We start from the raw sequence: 20,829 nt of genomic DNA on the forward strand, positions 1-20,829 counted from the left end.
CTGCCTTCCCCGGGGTGTGTGTGTGTGTGTGTGTGTGTGTGTGTGAGAGAGCGAGAGAGAGAGAGAGAGAGAGAGAGAGAGAGAGAGAGAGAGAGAGAGAGAGAGAGAGAGAGAGAGAGAGAGAGAGAGAGAGAGAGAGAGAGAGAGAGAGAGAGAGAGAGAGAGAGAGAGAGAGAGAGAGAGAGAGAGAGGGAGAAAGAGAGAATGTGTGTGTGTGTGTGTGACTGCTGCCTAATTTTTTTTAATGTTTATTTTTGAGAGAGCGCACCAGATATAAACGGGAAGGGGCAGAAAGAGAGGGAGTCACAGAATCTGAAGCAGACCCCAGGCTCTGAGCTGTCAGCACAGAGCCCGAGGCAGACTCGACCTCACAGACTGTGAGATGATGACCTGAGCCGAAGTGAGACGTTTAGCCACCCAGGTGCCCCTGACTGCTGCCTAGTTTTATGGCTCTTTTCACTTGGTGAGATCCCAGTTCAAATAGGAGAGGTCCATTTTTGAGGTCAAGGATGTTTTGGAGAGGCAGGAAATGTAAGTAGATTTCAGCTTCAGTTGGCCAATGGTCGCATCCTGCCTACCTCTCCAGGGGGCTGGACACTTCCTGCTGAGCCCACTGAGCCTCAGGGCCTTGTGCTTGGCCTCATCCTCCTGCCCATCCCCCTCCTTAGCTGCACTTGCAGTTGCCTGGCAAAAGTCAACCCCTCGTCCTGTGGTCCTGATCACCAGTTCTTTCTGGGGGTTTCTGCAGCTGTATGTTAACCTGGCAACCTGAATCTCCAGCTTCTGACTCCAAAATTCTAATCAGTGATAGGAATAACCTCCATTTCTGATAAATTATCCTGTGAGAGTTAATCTAAAATTACCCTCTCAAATCGTAGGTGCTCCTAAAAAACAGCCAATCTCAGTGAAACTAATTGGTCCCAGTTTCAAGAAGCAAATCTGAAAGCTCAATTGCCTATTTTTTTTTTAAATAGGCTCTGTCTCAAATGCGTGTCATCAGAATAATTTATGTTCTAGTCTGCATGTGGTGTATACATGGCACAAAGTGAGTTCAACAGATCATCATTATCAGTGTGTGAAGCTACTCCTGATGTAATTACCTCAGACAGATCATAGATTGGGCAGCTTTCGGAAGCATTTCGGAAGTTGCAGTTTGATACTTCTGCTTGGTGAGCATGAGAAATCTAGTACAAACATAAAGGTAGAAAGAATAACTCACCAATCCCTCAGTAAGAGATTTCACTGAGTAATAGTAAGGGTTTCACTGAGTTTACTGTACAAATGGAATATACCACTTGATTTTAAAAGTACAGGGGACACTACGGTGTCTCAGTTGGTTAAGTGTCTGACTCTTGGTCTCTGCTCAGGCCATGATCTCATGGTTCCTGGGATCGAGCCCTGCATTGGGCTGTGCGCTGACAGTGTGGAGCCCGCTTAGGATTCTCTCTCTGCCCCTCACCCACTCATTTGCACATTCTTGCTCACTCTCTCTCTGTCTCTCTCCCTCAAAATTAAGAACTGTTTTTGAAAAGTACAGGGAATCACATTTGGTGTGGCCTCTACACCATTGGAGACATTATAAAATCAAAATTTGAAGTACAACTTATTATTTTCTAGTGACATTTCTTTGTGCTCATCCTCCTCAAAGCGAGAAACTCCAGGGTCGCCTGGGTAGCTCAGTCTGTTAAGCGTCTGACTTCGGCTCAGGTCATGATCTCACAATTCAGGAGTTCAAGCCCGCCATCGGGCTCTCTGCTGTGAGCACAGAGCCTGCTTTGGATCCTCTGTCTCTCTCTCTCTGCCTCTCCCCTGATCACACTCTCCTCCTCTCTCTCTCTCTCTCTCTCTCAAAAACAAATAAACATTTTAAAAGAGAGAGAAAATCCTTTTGTCCCCTCTCCCTCATCATATTAGTGTGAATTTACTCTTTAGGGTACAAATTAAATCCTGGTTATTTCTTCCACTCTAGTGAGTAGCACAGGGTCTGACACATGAGGGCTCCTTCAGGCCCACCCCAAAGTTTGAGGACCAAGACAAAAGTGCAGATGAAGAGCATACGTCCTATGGGTAAATACTGACAACTTCTATCTCAGGCTTTACCTAGCAGTCCCATAGCCTGTCACCCTTGTTACCTGGAGGACAAGGTAATCCTGAGCCCTACCAAGCGGTAACATGGATCTGTAGGGACAGAGCAGAAGCTGTTCCCCAAGCCAGGACTTTGGCATGGTGGCTGCACCCACCCAAATCAGGCTGCCTGCTGGGGAGGTACCCTTTCTTCCCACTCTCCTTTCCCTGTAAACTGAGGATTTCCATGCAGTTTGAAGCCCTTCCAATATCATCATAGTGGAGGGGATGGAGGAAATTTGTGGCGGAGGGACTTCGTCTGCTCAAGTGATTTGATAGAGGCAGATAGGAACAAACTAACATTTTTTTCTGGTTTCCAGATAAAGCTGTGGTTTCCTGCCACCTCTCAGCACACACAGACACACACAGACACACAGACACACACACACACACACACACTTGGGAGATTTTAGTCTACACAGGCCTCTGAGGCAGTCATTCCAGCTCTCACTTCCCTTTCCTATAATTCCCACTCACTCAACTGATTATCAGACTTGCTAAAAACTTTTTTTTTACAAGATCCACACATTAAAAAAATATGCTTTTGTTTCAGTAGCTTGTGATATAAGGAGCCATCAATAGTACATGCCCAGTGCAGAGGTCATTACTGCTGGGTCTAACACTGTGCTCAATAAATGTTAGTTAAATTAAATTAAATCCATAGGAAAGAAACTGCCAGTAATAATTTCTAAAAACTTATGATTTTTTTTGTCATGAGGCACCTTTTTTGTACTTCAGAATGTCAGCATATTTAAGAGGAAGCAGCTGTTCTCACTTGCTAACAAGTCCGGGTGAGACTTAAATTCACATGAGGAAGAAGGACATAAATTGTATATAATTCCGAGTCTTTAATCTGCAGGAAAACATGATGAGCATCTTTGGATCATCCTGTTACCTGCAAGGAAACTTAAATAACTCAGCTGTGGTTGTCCTACTTGGCTTATGAGGTCTGTATCTAGGAGAATAAATTTCTTACCCAGACCATGAATCTTGGCTGCTCCATTTTATTACCTAGAATTCAAGGTGTTGTTATCTTCTGGAATCTTTTCTTGTACAAGGATAAGGGCCACAAATGGTCCACTCTGAATACCAACAAGTTTTCTTTCATTCTCAACTTAAAGCCCCATCCCCAAAGTATTATCAGTCTGTTTTGATGTCAAAGCCAAATAGTGACAGTTGCAGTAATGAATATTTGCTACAGGGCATTGGCAGAAAACATGCACAGAAACACAAACCTAAACCATCTCAAACTTTTTTCTTCCCACTGAACAGCACCCATTAGTTTTGACTCCCTGTCATGTATATTGTTCTTAGAGGGTCATTGGTTGAAGAGTGCAAAAAACTCTGAAGCCACCTACAGGAAACATTAGGAAAAGTCATTGTTCCAGTTTCTCATCTTTTGAAAAGAAAGAAAGAGAGAGAGAGATAGAGAGGAAGGAAGAAAATGAAAAAGAAAATGATAAAAGGAAGGAAAGAAAGAGGGAGGGAGAAAGAAAAGGGAAGGAAGGAAGGAAGGAAGGAAGGAAGGAAGAAAGGAAGAAAGAAAGAAAGAAAGAAAGAAAGAAAGAAAGAAAGAAAGAAAGAAAGAAAGAAAGAAAGAAAGGAGGAGGGAGGAAGAAAGAGGGGGGAGAGGAAAGGAAAGGAAAGGAAAGGAAAGGAAAGGAAAGGAAAGGAAGAAAGGAAGAAAGGGCAAATGATAGGAAGGAGAAAGAGAGGAAGGAAGGAAGGAAGGAAGGAAAGAAGGAGAAAGAAAGAGGGAGGGAGAAAGAAAAGAAGAAGGAAGGAAGGAAGGAAGGAAGGAAGGAAGGAAGGAAGGAAGGAAGGAAGAAAGAGAAAGAAAGAAAGAAAGAAAGAAAGAAAGAAAGAAAGAAAGAAAGAAAGAAAGAAAGAAAGAAAGAAAGAAAGGGCAAATGATAGGTAGGAGAAAGAGAGAGAGGAAGGAAGGAAGGAAGGAAGGAAGGAAGGAATGGGGAGGGAGGAAAGAAGGAAGGAAGGACAGAAAGAAGGGAGGGAGAAAGGAAGGAAGGATTGTAGTAAGGAAGACCTGTACTTTTACCATTTTGCACAAGAGATTATTTGAGAGCTATAAGTTATTCTTTTCTCCTCTCCTTCCAAATGGATTCCAGTAACTTAATATTTGAGCATAAATGGATGATTGAACATACATGATTGACTCTAGCTCAGGCCATGTTTAGTTTCTTTTAAAGTCAAATTTTTAAGATGCTATCTTCAAAGTGCATAATAAATCTTGACCAATTTGAAGTAGCTGAAGAGGATGTAGTCAGTTCTTTTATTAAGAAAAATAAAATGTTAGCCTTAAAACATAAATGAAGATCATGTTCTTCTAAGCCAGACTGTGAGTGCACACCATTGTGCTACACTTGGCAGCTCTGGTTTTGGGCAAGTTCCCAAATCTCTCCATACATCAATTCCTTCTCAAGATGGGAATAGGAATGGTATGCCCCTCTTAGTTTTTTATGAGAATTGAATGACTTCATATGTGTAAATGCTTTAAAAGTAATTCAGTAATCATTAGCTGTAATTGTTATTCATTCATTCATTCATTCATTCATTGTTTTCTTTTCAGAAATATTTGAGTGTCTTTTTTGTGCCAAGTATAAGTGTAAGGATATAGCAGTGCTGATTAAATATTTCACTTTGTTATTATTATTTCAACTTGTCGTGAGATGTCTCATAAACCACTTAGTACATGATGGATATTTATTAGTCTTGTAGATTAGCATATATAGAACCTAGCACAAAATAACTGCTTATAAATGTTTATGGAATGAAATTTGAATATGTGAGTCATTGCAATATAAGATGCTAAGGACTTAATTTAGAATTGGGATATGCAATGTCAAGTCCCAGTTTCTACCCTAAAGCACTATGTGACCTTGAGAAATTTAGTGAAAAATTTTACTCTGAAAACCAAGAAAGCTATGCTATGAAACCACTAAGATCTCTTGATTATGATTCTACAAAGTAGCTGAAATGATGCACTATTTGTTGACTGGTTATGACTCGATTTTTCTTCAATTTAATGAACTTTCAATTTTAGAATAGTTTTAGATTTACAGAAACGGTGCAAGAATATTGCAGAGGGTTTTTGTATACACTGCATTCAGTTGTCCTTATTGTTAACATCTCACATTGTTATAGAGCATTTGTCAAAACTAATGAACCAATACTGATACATTATTATTAGAGTCCAGGCTTCATTCAGATGTCCTAAGTTTTTACCTAATGTTCTTTTTGTCTCCTCTTCCCCCCACAGGGTCCTTACCAGGATAGGACATTATAATTAGTCATCATGTCTCCTTTGACTCATCTAGATTTGACAGTTTCTCAGACTTTCCTTGTTTTGATGACCTTAACAGTTTTGAGGACTATTGATCAGGAATTTCATAAATCGTCCCTAAATTTATGTTTGTTTAATGCTTTTCTCATGTTCAGACAGGGGTTGTGAGTTTGGGGGAGGAAAATCTTAGAGGTAATTCTTCTCACATCTTATCAAAGGTATATGCTGTTAACATGAACACCCATTTAAGATTCAATTTTTATGAGTGGATAAGGATTATTATAATTGGTAACTCAATGTACCATATTAAGGAGAATCTCTTTGCTAGATATAATTTTCTAGGCAATGTATAACATAGTTGATTCTCTTTTAAGACGGCATAATCTTGTGGCACCTGAGTGGCTCAGGCAGTTAAGCTGTGACTTCAGCGCAGGTCATGATCTCATGGCTCGTGAGTTCAAGCCTGGAATCATGCTCTCTGCTGTCAGTGCAAAGCCTGCTTCAGATCCTCTGTCACCCCCTCTCTCTGCCCCTTCCAGCTCGTGCTCGCCCTTTCTTAAAAATAAATAAACATTAAAAAAATTTAATACACATAATCTTAAAATATAATTACTTTTTTCATGAAAAAATCTTCTCACCACTGGTAATGAAAAGTAACTGAAAAATCCATGTCTTATTATAAATTAATAGTAATCCTACCTATGGACATAACTTTTATATAAATTTAAAATTGTATTTCTTTCAAATTAACTGCAAAATTGAGAAAATAACAGATTTGTACTCAAGCTATAAGGTCTAAAAGTCCAAAGTAGAAGTTCCAGAATTTAGCCGTTTTGATACTCATTCCCCTAAACCTAGCTCATGCAGTGGACTTGCCTTAAGAAATGTTAATACTTCACTAAGCCCTAGGCATAGAGAATCTGGCATTTCTAATCTTGTGGCATCCTTGGGCTAAATGTACGTTTTATCCCATGAGGTTAGAAAAATACTAATGTAGCTGTCACAGGGATGAGGAGATCCATGGTTTTGTTTATTCTATACTTTTCTTATGAATTTCACTGTAAATGGGGAGGTTGGTTTAGGATTCCTAGGACCATTGCTCTGCAGTTTTCAAATCAAGACAAAATCAGCATTGTCAGTCCAGAGGAAGCATTGTATTACTCGGGACATCTCTACATCGATTCAAATGAAATAAATACCCATAGTGTCATACTCTGGCTCCAGCATGTAGCCACACAAAGTTTAAATATATCTGTATTTATGGTTGTCACTCCCCATTAGAGCTGATTGTAAGAACAATTTAGCAGTTTTAACCTACTGCTATTTGTGACCTTACTATGAAGAATCATGATCATGGGCAAGAATATCATCCACAACGTCTTTTTTTTTTTTAATCCCTGATTTTTTTCAGTCTATAAAACACTTTGCCCTGACTCACCATGTCCTATTTGTGTGACCTTGGGAAATTTCCCTAACTTCTGGAATTTCCTCATTTGTACAACTTTGTGTGAAGTCTAAATAAAATTATGTATCTAAAACACTTAACAAATTAACTGGGCATTTGTTATTTATTCACAGACGTATGCATATGCTTTCAAACAGGCATTTCTGGTTTATTGGGAGCAATGAATAGCTACTAGACTATCTTAAAGTGTCATTCCATTTTATGTTGTTTCTAGGCCCTCAGAAATATTTTATAGCTGTTACCTGATATTTTAAAATTGGTATCTCAATAGATAAGTAAAAGTGAATCAGGAAATAGACTTGTCAGTGGTCAAGGGAATGAGTGCATTCTGGTGGCAAAACTTGGTGTTCAAGTAATTGTATCTTTAATCATGAGAAATTGATGAGCAGTGTGAGGTTTTTTTTTATAAGGTTGGGGATATTCTTCAAAAAGTTGGCTTACTTAATGATCTTAGCAGCTAAATAAGTGATTAAACACTTCTGAAGTGTCAGGCAAAGGAAATAAGATTCAGATGAATGATTTTATACAACAGCCCTCAACAAGAGCCCATTTATATTCTTTTTCTCTTTTAATTTTTTAACATTTATTTATTTTTGAGAGACTGAGCATGATGAGCAGGGGTGGTCATGGAGAGAAAGAGGGAGATACAGAATCCAAAGGAGGCTCCAGGCTCTGAGCTGTCAGCACAGAGCCTGATGCGGGGCTCAAACCCACAAACCATGAGATCATGACCTGAGCCGAAGTTGGACACTTAACCAACTGAGCCACCCAGGCGGCCCATCTCTTCTTTTGACTATTGTTTCTGATGCCATATTTAGGACCTAAATCCCTACCTCTATATCTGGATCAAAGGAGATATCCATATTAAAAGGCATCCTGTAACTGCATTCATCTCTTGATAGTGTGCTCTAACAAGCATTTTTGAGGACAGCACTTCATTGCAAGCAGACCACTGTCCCTTATAACCACTGCCTAATCCATTAATTATGAACCTTTCAGTGTGGCATTGGTGACCACAGCAGCATCTGGAATGAGAAACAGTTCCAAGAGCAGCTGTAGCTAGAGAGACAGCCTGGGAATATTTTGAATAGAGGTTAAGAACCATCCAGCTGGGAGGCCGAGTAAGTAGTATAAAAGAAGAAAGGATACGTGCATAGAGCTCCTTCGCAATTTGCTATTGGATGTGCCAAACACTGCTAATTGTAATGGGTACTTGGCTGTGTATACCCAAGTGAAGTCAGGATAAAGTCATTTTCCTTCAGAGGTTGACCTCTCCAGATTTAGAATCAGACTTCAGAGCCAGAAGGTTGTAGGGCTCCAGTAGAGCAACACTTTCATACTCATCTGACTCTTAAAATGATGATGTGACATTAACATGGTGTGACGAGCGTGTGGGTTTCTTGTACAGAGGCCATTGATGTTTGAGTACTATGTCACAGTCTTCCAGAACATAGCCTGGTACAGAGCATGCATTTAATAAATATGCCAGACTAGAATTCCTCTTATGTATATATTGACGATCTCTGTACCTGACGTCGAATACACAACTCTTTGTAAATAGGGCAAAGGTTTTCTAAATTGTTGATCTGAACAGAGCAGTGTGTCATCAGGGTTCCATTTTTTTCTCTTTTTTTGCACAAGTATGTACAAAAAGATCAGTACTTATATTTTACTTACAGAAATAAATGTAGGAGGAAAAGAGACAAGAAAAATAAAAATATCTTAAACATCTTTATCCTTTATTTTTTAAAAAAATCATCTGGGTAGAAATATATGTATACAAAGCACAGTACACTGTAAAGATGATTTTATTAAGGATGTGTGATAACAAGAGAAATCTGTGGGTATGTTTATTTGCCCCACAGGAAAAAAAAAACTAAGTGTATTTGGGCATCTTTTTAAGAATTGCCCGCGTGTTTTATATCAACATACCCAATTACATATGGCCATCTATGCAAATTTCCCCATGAGATGATTGACCCCTAGCATAGCCAACATGGCTGGCTGGTCTTATCTTTATTAGCAGAATGTAATATTAGTGATACATTACCAAATAGGGAAAGATAACACCACTGTTTTATCCTCATTTTTCTATGCTATTATTTTGAATGCAGACAGTACCGCAGGGACACCAGCAATATCAACGACAACTGTGGAAATTCGCAAAAGCAGTATCATGACAACTGAGATCACCCCCAAAGTGGAAAAGAGCCCCACAACAGCCACTGGGAATAGCTCATGTCCTTCTACGGAGACCGAGGAAGAGAAGGCAAAACGGCTTCTTTACTGTTCGCTATGCAAGGTTGCTGTCAACTCAGCCTCACAGCTGGAGGCTCACAACAGTGGTGAGATGAGCGAGTTCTTTTCTGTCTCAACAGTTCTGCAATTATCTGCCTCTGAATGGATTAGATCTCTTGCAGCAGAGGACAGTGGGGTGGCAGAAAACTGGCAATTATTACATGGGATTCATTAACCATTACAAAATAAAAATGACAATGCAAAGTGTCATTTACGTGGGGTCAAGAGAGGACTTCCTGGGCTCCTGTGCATTGATGTGTATGTATTTGTGTTTATGAAAGTGTGTGTATGTATGTGTGTGTGTGTTATTAAACATTAGGAGATAAAGTAAAATATAATTCTAAAGTATAAGCTTTGCATTCATATGATTTCTAAATTGCTATGTACACCCACATGTTTGCTTCTAAATGAAGTTTTCTGAAGTTTTATCAAGGGTTGCAAAATCTGGTTCCATAACTCCATGTGCTTTTAGGTATAGCCTCTCTGTTATAGTCTTAATGGCAAATAATATTGTTTGGACTAAATCTATATCACCTGTACAATCTTCCATAAAGGGTTTTTATGGGCAACCATTGAGGTGTCTTCTTTACATGTGATATTTTATTTACTCTTTGTGACAACCTAAAGACACTATTCTTGCTATTTGACTGAAACTCAGAAAAGTCACATGACCAATTAAGTGACTAAGCGATGATTTAAACTTAGGTCTCTCTAACTTAAACACTATACTTGAACATATCATAATCATAACAGGAAATAGTGATAAGCCAGGATGAAATGCTTCCCCAATATATTTCTTTTTTTTTTTTTAATGTTTTATTTATTTCTAGGAGAGAGAGAGAGACAGCGTGAGCAGGGGAGGGTCAGAGAGAGAGGGAGTCACAGACTGAAACAGGCTCCAGGCTCCGAGCTGGCAGTCCGCACAGAGCCCGACGCGGGGCTCGAACCCACGAACCGCGAGATCATGACCTAAGCGAAAGTCGGACGCTTAACCGACTAAGCCACCCAAGCGCCCCTTCCCCAATATATTTCAATTCCATCCATCTGTTCTAGATCTGTTCTATATCTATATCTATAGAAAGATAATGTATAAATACTATATCATAGCTATGCCCATCTATCTAGGTAAATACATACAGGGAGAGTATATCTATATCTATATATCTACCAATAATCTCTAGATTGTATCATATATAGATATAGATAATTGTATATATATCCTGCCTAAGATTTAAGCCAGTCCTTTGGCCCAAGATTAGATTTTCTCTCAAAGATTGGGTTCATTGCCAGGACTCTGTCAGCAATTACAATAAAAACAGGATCGTTGGTAATCATACCCTGGGTTAATGTCGCAGCTGTATGGTGACTGTCATTGGCCAATATCGTGCTGCACAGTCATTTTCAAGTATTGGCTTCAGTATTCTAAGGGCGTATTTGCAGGTAGAGAGCAATTCCTTCAGTTCATATCTTCCTCCTGCATGCAACATTAGTTGTCATTCAGGAGGTCATGAGTTCAGGGGCTGAGAACACAGAAAAAGATCTGGCCCCAAGTCAGAATCTATACCATGCAGACATGCCTCATATATTACTCATGCAAATACATTACTCAGGGATGCAGGATAATTGGGAGAGCCACAACATCATTGGAAGTCCATTTGTTTCTCAAGAATTCTCGATCATTCTGCATAGTGACAGAGAAACACATTCATTTTGAGAGGGCATCAACTTTAACAGATAAACAAAACTATACCCTTTGAGGCTGGACTACATTTATCAAGAATTTGGACATCCTTCCTGAATTCTTATCAGAAACATCTGATTAAGAAGCACAGAATAATTAGTTACTTCATGATAACACATCAGGTCCGCATTTTTCATATTCCAATTCTCTGATGCTCATCTTTGCTTTGTGTTGTCAGAAATAGCCTGTGAGCTTTAAAAACACATTCACTCATGTCATTTTAAGATATATATATATATATATCTTTATACTGGATATAAATATACATATTTCTTATATCCAAGGATTCCTATTTATTGTATATCCAAGCCTAGGAGCTATAGTGTTGGGGAAAAGAAAAAAAAAAAGCAAACACAAAATCCTCACAAGCGTTGTACAGGCAGAACTGAGCACCTACTGTACCAATCTCATCTGGGAGTTTAAGATAGTCAATGTGGTTGTCATCTCTACATGAGTCCCTTTATAGGGGTGTCCCCTCCAACCCTTTATCCTAGTCAGGAGACTCTACTGCCTGTCCCTCTAAGCTCAGGTTTCTTTCTTTTTTTTTTTTTAATTTTTTTTTTTTATTTATTTCTAGGAGAGAGAGAGAGAAACAGCGTGAGCAGGGGAGGGTCAGAGAGAGAGGGAGTCACAGACTGAAACAGGCTCCAGGCTCCGAGCTGGCAGTCAGCACAGAGCCCGACGCGGGGCTCGAACCCACGAACCGCGAGATCATGACCTAAGCGAAAGTCGGACGCTTAACCGACTAAGCCACCCAGGCGCCCCTAAGCTCGGGTTTCTTTAGCCCTTCATTTCCCTTCCTCACTCAGACGTTTCTCCAAGGTCCAGGCCCTTATTCGAGGCCTCACACTAGGCCTGCACAAGTCAGCTGTGCCAGAACTGGAGATGGCAAAGGACATAAGATAGACAAGTAGGTGCTCTTTAACCCCCTGTGTGTACCATTTTTGATCTCCAGATTCAGCTCTCTTATTCGTAACTGAAGCAGTGTTGAGAGGCTCCTGGTGTCTGGGCCATCCTCTAAATGTAGATGGTGAATGCAGTCCTTCCTGTATTCAAACAACTGCCCCTTGTCCACTGGTTCTGGCATCTTTCCCTTAGGTCCCCATGTAGGGAAACCCATGGGGGGAGGGGAATCTTAAGTAGACAGGCTCCCCCACATGCTCACTCTCCTATCTGGAAAAGGAGTAGTTGTAGGATTCATCATTGGGTTAGTGTGGTGTGTGTTAGCTTGGGTCCCATTAGAAGCAGACTCTGAGACCAGGACTTGAGAGTAGATAGTTTTTAGGAGAGGCCGAGGGAATAGGTTAGGAAGCAGGGAAAGGAAACAGGGCTGGGAAGCAGCCAACGTGTTGTACGTCACTGGGAGATTACCCACGTGGGCAACTGAAGCTCGCCAGAAAAAACCATGACACCCCACGGATCACATTGTGTTTCCCTGCTTTAAACGTAAAAACCTCAAGTGGTCACATAAAATGACAGAATTGAATCAACTCAAATGCTGTCACTTCATTCTTACAATCATAGTCATGTCATTGTGCATTTATAATCTATTGTTGACATTAAAATACAGAGTACCACAGGGGTTGAATGCATGAACTGCAGCCTTTGTGAGCTTGAATGACTGTGAACTGTTAGGGACTCGCTAATGAAAAAAGAGCCCGTAGCTGAGTTGCGGTGTGTGCGTGGCCCACTGTGTAATGGAGAGGTCTACAGATCAAGTTCCATGTAGTATGATGTTTAGTACAGGACAAGTAACACAATGGGCTAACTTAATATATACTAAATATCAACTGTAAACACACCAGTGGTTTAGAATATAGACCAACAAAATGTTTTCTAGGAAGTAGTCCTTTATCAGGGATATTATTTAGAGTTGACAGTTCATGGCACTACTGGAAAGCAGACTGTCTTTGTAGTCCATTTAATTATTGTTTTCTAATTATCTTTAATGGACCCCTGTATAACCTGCATCTAGAGCAGACCACAGTCACTGCCTTTGTGCCCCACTGCCCCCACACTCAGTCCTACCCAGCCAATATCATTTTAAAAGAGTTTCTGCTTTCTTTTAGAGCTACAGATGAGGGAATCACTGTTAAGATTGGGCTGTTTTTCAGGGAGCCAGGTTTGAAGGCCAAGTTTGATCAAGAGCAACCAGGCTATAGGGTGGGAAAATGGGTCCTTTGCATCTAAATTGTAATTTTAAGTAGTTTTCCCCTCCCCCCCCCGCTTTAAAAACACATTTTATGCATGGAATAAGGCCTGTAACTCTGAATGTAGAGTTGTGCATTTATGGTTTTTCTTTTAATCTTAAAAATATATTCTTAATTATAAACAGATTTTGATACCACAGCTTCCATCAAATACCACCTCTTGTGTATTCCAAGGGAATGAGCTAGACGTGATCAGACTATTTTTACCTCAGATCTGCAAATAACATTTCTATGTGAACATGGGCAAGTCAGGTGTTCTCTTTGAACCCACTCCCTTCCTTCCTCCTTTCTTCCTTCCTTTCCTTCTTCCTTCCTTCCTTCTTTCTTTTCTCTTTTCTTTCTTTCCTTTCCTTCCTTTTCCTTTCTTTTTTTCTCTTTCTTCCTTTCTTCCTTCCTTCCTTCCTCCCTCCCTCCCTTCCTTCCTTCTTTCCTCCTTCCCTCCATTCCTTCCTTCTTTCCTTTCTCCCTCTTCCTTCCTTCCTTCCTTCCTTCCTTCCTTCCTCCCTCTCTCTCTCTCTCTCTCACTCTCTCTCTCTTTCTCTTTCTCTTTCTCTCTCAGAGCTAAGAGGCCATGTGGCACCTTGTAAGGATAAATTATTATGGCACTATTATTAGTAGGACCACAGTTGCGTCTATCATTATTTGGGGAATCTGTTGTTATTTCACTTGTTTTCTTTTTTTATTTTCCACTAAACTTGCAGTTAATTGATTTATATTCCATAACATTGGAATGCAGGATTTGAATACAGGAATTCCGGTTTTGTGTTTGGGGGTTGCTGTTGTGGTTGTGGTTGTTGTTGGAATTTGAGAAGAGAAGTGGTTCTCCTAAGCTTATTAACATGATTCAAATGGTCTTAGAATATCTAAAACAACTTAAGAGGACCTACTCTTTTCAAAAGATGCGGATGTCCCCTTTTAGTTGTCTGTTATAGACACAGATAATACAAAAAAATATGTTTTGTCTTTTTCTTCAAAGAAGTCTCCCCAAAACATTCCACTAGGTAATGCTTTCCTTAGATAATTTTAATAGTTTTTTCTGTATAATAAAAAAACCCAAACCTTTGAAATGTTTTATAGTTAATGCTCATCACTAATGTGGGCAAATTTTTCTGGTAATCACTTGAAGTGATAACATTTGATAATATTCACTAAGCTCATTCAAGCTTTTTTATCCCTAGGCAGAGCTTATGTTACCCCTCGCTAAGTTTTAATATGCAGAAAAGGCAGTTATCAAAGGATAGACTTTACTAAATTTTAAGTGCTTAGAGATTTCTAAATTTTTGCCTAAATAAAACCAACACCATTAAGAAAGAGAATTGACTAAACTTTATTTAACACATGGAAGTGATGAAAGTAATCCTTAAAACAATAAATGCATTTACTGCAACACCTCAGGAGAGCAGATAATTTCTTTTTTCACAGCTCAGGACACTGAGGCACAAAGAAATGTCAACTACACAGCTAGTGGAGGCCAACTGTGACTCATACCATCCCAGAGTCTGAGCTCACAATGCTCTTTACAGATATTTGTTCATTGCTCTTTCAAATATCTGATACTTGATTGAGCTGCTCTTCACTGATTGTCGACTATGTGTCAGGCACTGAGAATACGGTATGAGCAAAACCCAGGCTTTCCTTCAAGAAGCCCATGTGTCACCCATGCCTCTGTGTTCAGGAAGAGGATAGGTAAGGAATTGTTTCATTAAGACATCTGTCATTTCCCTTCAAATGAAAATTCAGTTAAGTCAGTTAGCTGTGGTCAGTGTTCATGGCCTTGTTATTGTTAAGGGCCAAAGATTATCTGGCACTCCTAATGAGGATCTTCTAGGCTAATGGGAAGACTCTGAATTACAACAGATATTAACCAGGGTGAATCAAGTGTCCCTCTAAAAAGTCAGAATAACAGTCAGTCTCCTACTGACTACTTCTTAGACCTCGATAAGCCAGACCAGCCCAGGAATCCTTCTCAGTCTGATTGAAGAAGCTGCATGGAAAAATATTTTTATATAATCACCTGTTTAGATAAAGAAGATTGGACAAGCATCTAGACGCACACACATACACACAGTTACACAAACTACGTGTGTGTGTATGTGTGTGTGTGTGTGTGTGTGTCTTGCTCTCTGGAACATTGTATTGTCCCTACACTGACTTACACCAACCACCTGCAGAGTAGAAGGTGTTTGTATCTATTTTGCAAGGGGGAGGAGTGAAAGCAGACCACAGGAAGGCCTCCCCACCAGCACCATGGAGCAGCACTGTGGCCATATTTCAAGTCCTCTAGTCTACTTACAAGGTGTTGACCTTTTTCCCTTTCCTTAATATGTTGGGATATGAACATTTTCATAGCTATGCAAAAGAATATGACATTCAAGGTGGGGGATCTATTTTGTAAAAATATACGTTTGCTTACATTGGGTTCAGTAAAGTTGTAATTTTGAAAGAGAGAATCGTGACTGTAAACCTGTTTCATGTATTTCATTGCCTGTCATTTAAGGGGATGGTGATTGGCACTGACCTTGTGTGGCCCTCAATGTGTTTTCTTCATTAATATTCAGTGGTTCTGGGAGGCTGGCTCAGAAATCAGAAGTTAAGAATCTTATTTTTTATGCTTACAGAGCTGATCCCAATCTAATAAATATTAAATCTAATAAATCTAATAACGGATCTAATAAATACAATTAGGAATGAGAAACCACTGAATATGGATTTAGAAAACCAGAATGGCAGAAAGGACATAAATGATTATCAGAGAAAATTTCATAGCAAAACCATAGGACTAAGTGAGAAAAATAAAGAATATTTATCAACTCTAAGGGAAAAAATTGTGAGCAAAATTTTGAGGGAACACTACCATGCATGAACTCTAGTAATTAAAAAAAAAAGTGTTGATAACTGGAGTTATACTACTTATGTGTGAGAGTCCAAAGATGTTGGTTTATTGTAAAGTATTTATTTATAGTATATCTGCCTACCCTCTCACCCCTCATCATCTTGGTCATGTAATTATACATTTGAAATTACATAACCAGTTAGTGTAGGCTTTACTGTTCCAATAGGGCTTCCCCCCCCCAATCATTAAGATCTTTATACTATCACTCTTCCTTTTTGAACCTAAACACATGGCCAAGAAAGCTTGTTTGTATTCTATTTAGAACGTGGGTATTTAATTAGTGCCACTTCTGTAAACACACCATGTTTAAACTGATTACATTTGTTACACATCACCTCCAACTATACCTTTAGCAACTAAATCACTCTTCCTCATCAGCTATCATTTATGTCTTATTAGCATCAAGAGGAAATGAAACAAAGTCACACCCATTTAATTTCATCTCGGGACTCTCCAGTGTAGGTGCCGTGTTAATGGTGCTGGTTTGTTCCGTGGGATACTATAAAAACATGAGTAATTAAGTGATGTTATGTAAGGTGGTCAGGGCACGTTGTCTTCTAAGTTAAGTATATTTCAATCATAATCCCTGGAAGAACCGCTCTAAAACTAGATATCATATTTTGTTATTGAATCATTTCTTAAAGGCATCTACTAGCTAAGAACCTTTTCTGTGTTTTCTTTTTGTTCTAAATATTCCTGGCAGGTACTAAGCACAAAACCATGCTAGAAGCCCGGAATGGAAGTGGGACTATCAAAGCCTTTCCTAGGGCAGGCGTGAAAGGCAAAGGACCAGTTAATAAGGGAAACACAGGTCTGCAAAACAAAACGTTTCACTGTGAAATCTGTGATGTGCACGTCAACTCGGAAACACAACTTAAACAGGTAGACAGCACATATTCTAGAAATGAAACCAGATAGGGGACACCCTTACAAGCAGAATGTGTGTGCTTCCTTTGTTCTCTTTCTTTCCTGTTTTTCTCTCCCATCCATCCATCCATCCACCCACCCATCCATCCACCCATCCACCCATCCATCCATCCATCCACTTATCTTCTCTTCATTGCCCTTATTTACTTATGCTTATGTTAGTTGCCAGGGGAATACTAAAATGTAATGTTTTCTAAGGCCTTTCAGAAATTGTCTGAAGTGAGTTTGTACTATTCTTATATCTGAAGAGTGGGAGGAATAGGGGTATTAGATCTTTTCTCTACCAGGTTTCCCCCTCAAGAATGTTGATTTTCTTTAAAGGTCAAATTGCAATGTTCCATTTTTATTTGTTTAGATATTTACATGCAACAACTAATTTTATACTGTTCTTTTATGTACTTTATTACATGGTGTTGTACTGTATTTCTAAATCCTGCAGCCACCTGCTAAGAGATGACTAATCCTATTGCATTCACTTTTTCTGTGAATAGCCTTCCAAAGAGATCAGTGGTGCATTGCCAATCGAAGGGCCAGCCCTCATATTGTGTTGTGTTTTATATGCATATGTACAATATTGTACTCATTTTATGCACCTTAGTTATTTATCTTTAGAATTTCAGGGGTTGACATTTGGCTGTACAAATGTGAGGATAAATATTAGTATGGAAATAAATTCATGCCTGCCTGGGCATCTTTGTTTATGTGCACATAAAATTCCTTTAGACATTCCTTTCCTTTGTAAACTTTTATAAAAGGAGATCTGTGCAGTGATAAAGAGAAAGTCTGGGAAAAGAAGAGCCTTCTCTCCCTTAAAAAGATACTGAAATGGGCAGCATCAAAATATCCTCAAGCCATCAGAATCGAAGGACAAAAGTGCATGCTTTTTTATTTTGCTGTTTCTGCAACTTCTGTGAAATAATTTATATCCTTCCTCAGGTTAAAACAATACTTACAAGGGGGATTTGGAGATGATTTTTTTTAAAGCTGTCATTTTTAATTGCTTTTAATAGCACATTAGCAGTAGAAGGCACAAAGACAGAGCTGCTGGGAAGCCCCCGAAACCTAAATACAGTCCTTACAACAAACTACAGAAGGCAGCACATCCACTGGGGGTGAGTGTCATTGTCGCTTCCCAAATGATCGTGATCTTAAATGTCCCACAATCTGCTAAACTTGATTTTTTTTTGATCAGTTACTAAATGAAATAAGTGGAAGGTACCTAAGTAATGACAAACAGTTGATTAGAGGGTCCAGCCCTTACTTCACCAATAGAATTATTGGTTCCATGAGTTGTTTCTGTGGTTTGCCACTTTGAGCCACAGTCCAGGACCTTTATCTTTTGGAGTTGGGCTCTGGTTAATGAAAAAAGCACGAGGAAGGAAGGGAATAAAGCCAAACGCTTGAGTCAGGTAAGTAATTACATGAAATCTGGCCCTGATGTTAGTTCATAATTTTAGGAAAGGCCAGTGAAAAATATCTTCAAGGGACAAAGCATTGGTGTCGATGATACCCTCAACAATTTTGGATTTGGAATATCAAAGTCCGAAAGGCATGGCTTATTTTATTTCATTCTTAAGCCAAGGACAGTAACTAAGGTCTGAGGAAACACTTTCTGGAAGATGTCCTCTTCCCATTACTCCAAATATACCTTTAGATTAGTGAACACACTAGTATTAATCTCCTGGCCTGGAATTTTTGTAGGAGTTTAGGGGAAGTCTGTGAAACCTCCTGATAATCTCAAGCTAACATTTATGACCATGTGCTTTTTTTTTCTTCCTTGTTGAATTCTCCATAACTTTCCTCAGGGAGACCCAAGGCTCAGTGAAGAGTTAAGAACAACTGATTTATATAGTATGTGCTGAATTATGCATTTTGAAATCTGTTTTCTTCAAAATAGATCTTATTAATAATTGGTGCTATTGTGTGCTGCTGGCACATGAAAATATAGTTAAAGGAAAACTGCAATCATCTATTATGAGACCTCGGTAGGAGTTGACCCAATTAATTTGGTAGCATCACCCATTTTTATGCAAATGAAGTCCCTTTACTCTTTTGTACAGAAGCAATTTTAGCTGCATTGAAAAGCTGTGAATTCTGTGCAGAGCTGAGGCTTCAGCACCACTAGTCATAACTTTGAGTGCTATTTCTGACCAGCATAGACACAGCTTTCAACAATCAAGTGAATGGTTCTTAAGTAAACAGGAAAGTCAAATTGCGTTAACGTTACCATGCAAAACCTCCCTCATAGCTTTCACTATGTTACTGTTTCCATAAATGGGAACATTCTTTCAGGGAGAACAGCCATCTTGCTAATGCTATTAGCCAAAGAATGAACTGGTTTTGTAGAGTAGGATTCAGAGAATGTTGTTACCATGTGCACAAAGAGGAAATAGAGCAGGTCAGATGTAAGGGGAGCTATGTGGACTTCTCTTCTTCATTGCAAGTAGAATTTTGTTATTTTTATTTCTCTTCATTAATACCTCACCTTGCCATGCTACCCAGTTTATGCACTAGGATAGTCTAATCATAGCTGACAGCATTAATACATCTCCCTTTAAAAATATCTATTCCATGACAGTTAATGTGTGTGTGTGTGTGTGTGTGTGTGTGTGTGTGTGTAAAGAGTAGAGTAAAAACTTCTCATTTTTTTCTCAACACGAATACTTCCCCCAGGAGGTAGATTTATCAAGAAAAAATAAAATCAGATTGCTGAGTACTTTTCTGGAGCACTTTTTAACGTCCTAGATTGGCCGTCTTCAGTGATCTTCCAATCTTCCAGCTCTTTCAAAGAAAAGGTGTTCTACACCTACCATTCACAAGTGTGATTTTTTTCTTTGTACTTGTTTACTGCTATATTTATTTATTTATTTTGAGAGAGCGGCAGAGAAGCAAGTGGGGTAGAGAGAGGGAGGGAGAGAGAGAGAGAATCCCAAACAGGCTTTGCACCCCCAGTGGATCAACCCGAGATGAACATGACCTGAACTGAAACCCAAGAGTTGGATGCTTAACGGAATGAGCCACGCAGGCGCCCCAACTTTGGCATTTTAGAAGCTGCCCATCGTTTTGGATTCTGAGTGTGGATGCCCAAACTCTTGTCCTTCTGCCCTCTTTTTTTTTTTTTCTCTCCCTTACAGGTAAAATTAGTATTTTCAAAAGAACCTTCAAAGCCATTGGCTCCACGAATTCTACCAAACCCACTGGCAGCTGCGGCGGCGGCCGCCGCAGTGGCAGTGAACTCCCCCTTCAGTCTCCGAACTGCTCCAGCGGCCACGCTGTTCCAGACCTCCGCGCTCCCTCCGGCACTTCTGCGGCCCGCGCCCGGACCCATTCGGACCGCCCACACTCCCGTGCTGTTTGCTCCTTACTGAATTCCAAATGGGAGTACTTGTACTGCAATAATTTTTCAAAACACAAAACGAACAAAAGAGAACTATGCAGTGTTTATTTATAGTTTAAAGTATATCTGAAGAGCCAGGACTTTTGATAGTGAATTGAAAAGATTATTTAAAAAAACAAAAAAAAAGAGGGAGGTTTGGGTGGGTGGGGAGGGGTGGTATTTTCTCCAAATTAAAGCATTCCTCTTGAACATTGATTGTTTTAGAAGTGATCTCCAGCATTGACTTGTAGTGGTATCTAGAACTTCTGAAGCCTTTGTGACTGTGCTTTTGGGCACCTATTTCCCTCTGCATTGTCTTTCCTGCTTTATGAAACAACTATACATTGTAAGGGCATTAACTGGTTCCAGTGTATATATATAATAATTTACTCTGTAGATTAAGATAATATGAAAAAAAGAAAAAAGACATAAAAAAAAAAAAACCCACAAAAGCAACACTGTGAATAGTAGTACCCGTGCTGGTCCTCTTGCTA

The 20,829-nt window shown here is 39.4% G+C and overlaps 1 protein-coding gene across 1 annotated transcript in view; it reads left to right on the forward strand.

Moving 5' to 3' along the window:
• LOC144220578 (zinc finger protein 385D) overlaps window positions 1-20,384 on the forward strand; it is a 296,357-nt gene extending 275,973 nt beyond the window's left edge. Inside the window, exons 5-8 of the mRNA XM_077750884.1 lie at window positions 9,005-9,235; window positions 16,736-16,914; window positions 17,970-18,071; window positions 20,094-20,384. Of these exons, the coding sequence (XP_077607010.1) occupies window positions 9,005-9,235; window positions 16,736-16,914; window positions 17,970-18,071; window positions 20,094-20,327 (746 nt within the window). The 3' untranslated portion in view covers window positions 20,328-20,384. The remainder of the gene's footprint in view (window positions 1-9,004; window positions 9,236-16,735; window positions 16,915-17,969; window positions 18,072-20,093) is intronic.
• The last annotated feature ends 445 nt before the right edge of the window (window positions 20,385-20,829 follow it).

This window comes from Crocuta crocuta, unplaced genomic scaffold (assembly GCF_008692635.1).
Source record: "Crocuta crocuta isolate KB4526 unplaced genomic scaffold, BGI_CrCroc_1.0 scaffold279, whole genome shotgun sequence".
NCBI lineage: Eukaryota > Metazoa > Chordata > Mammalia > Carnivora > Hyaenidae > Crocuta > Crocuta crocuta.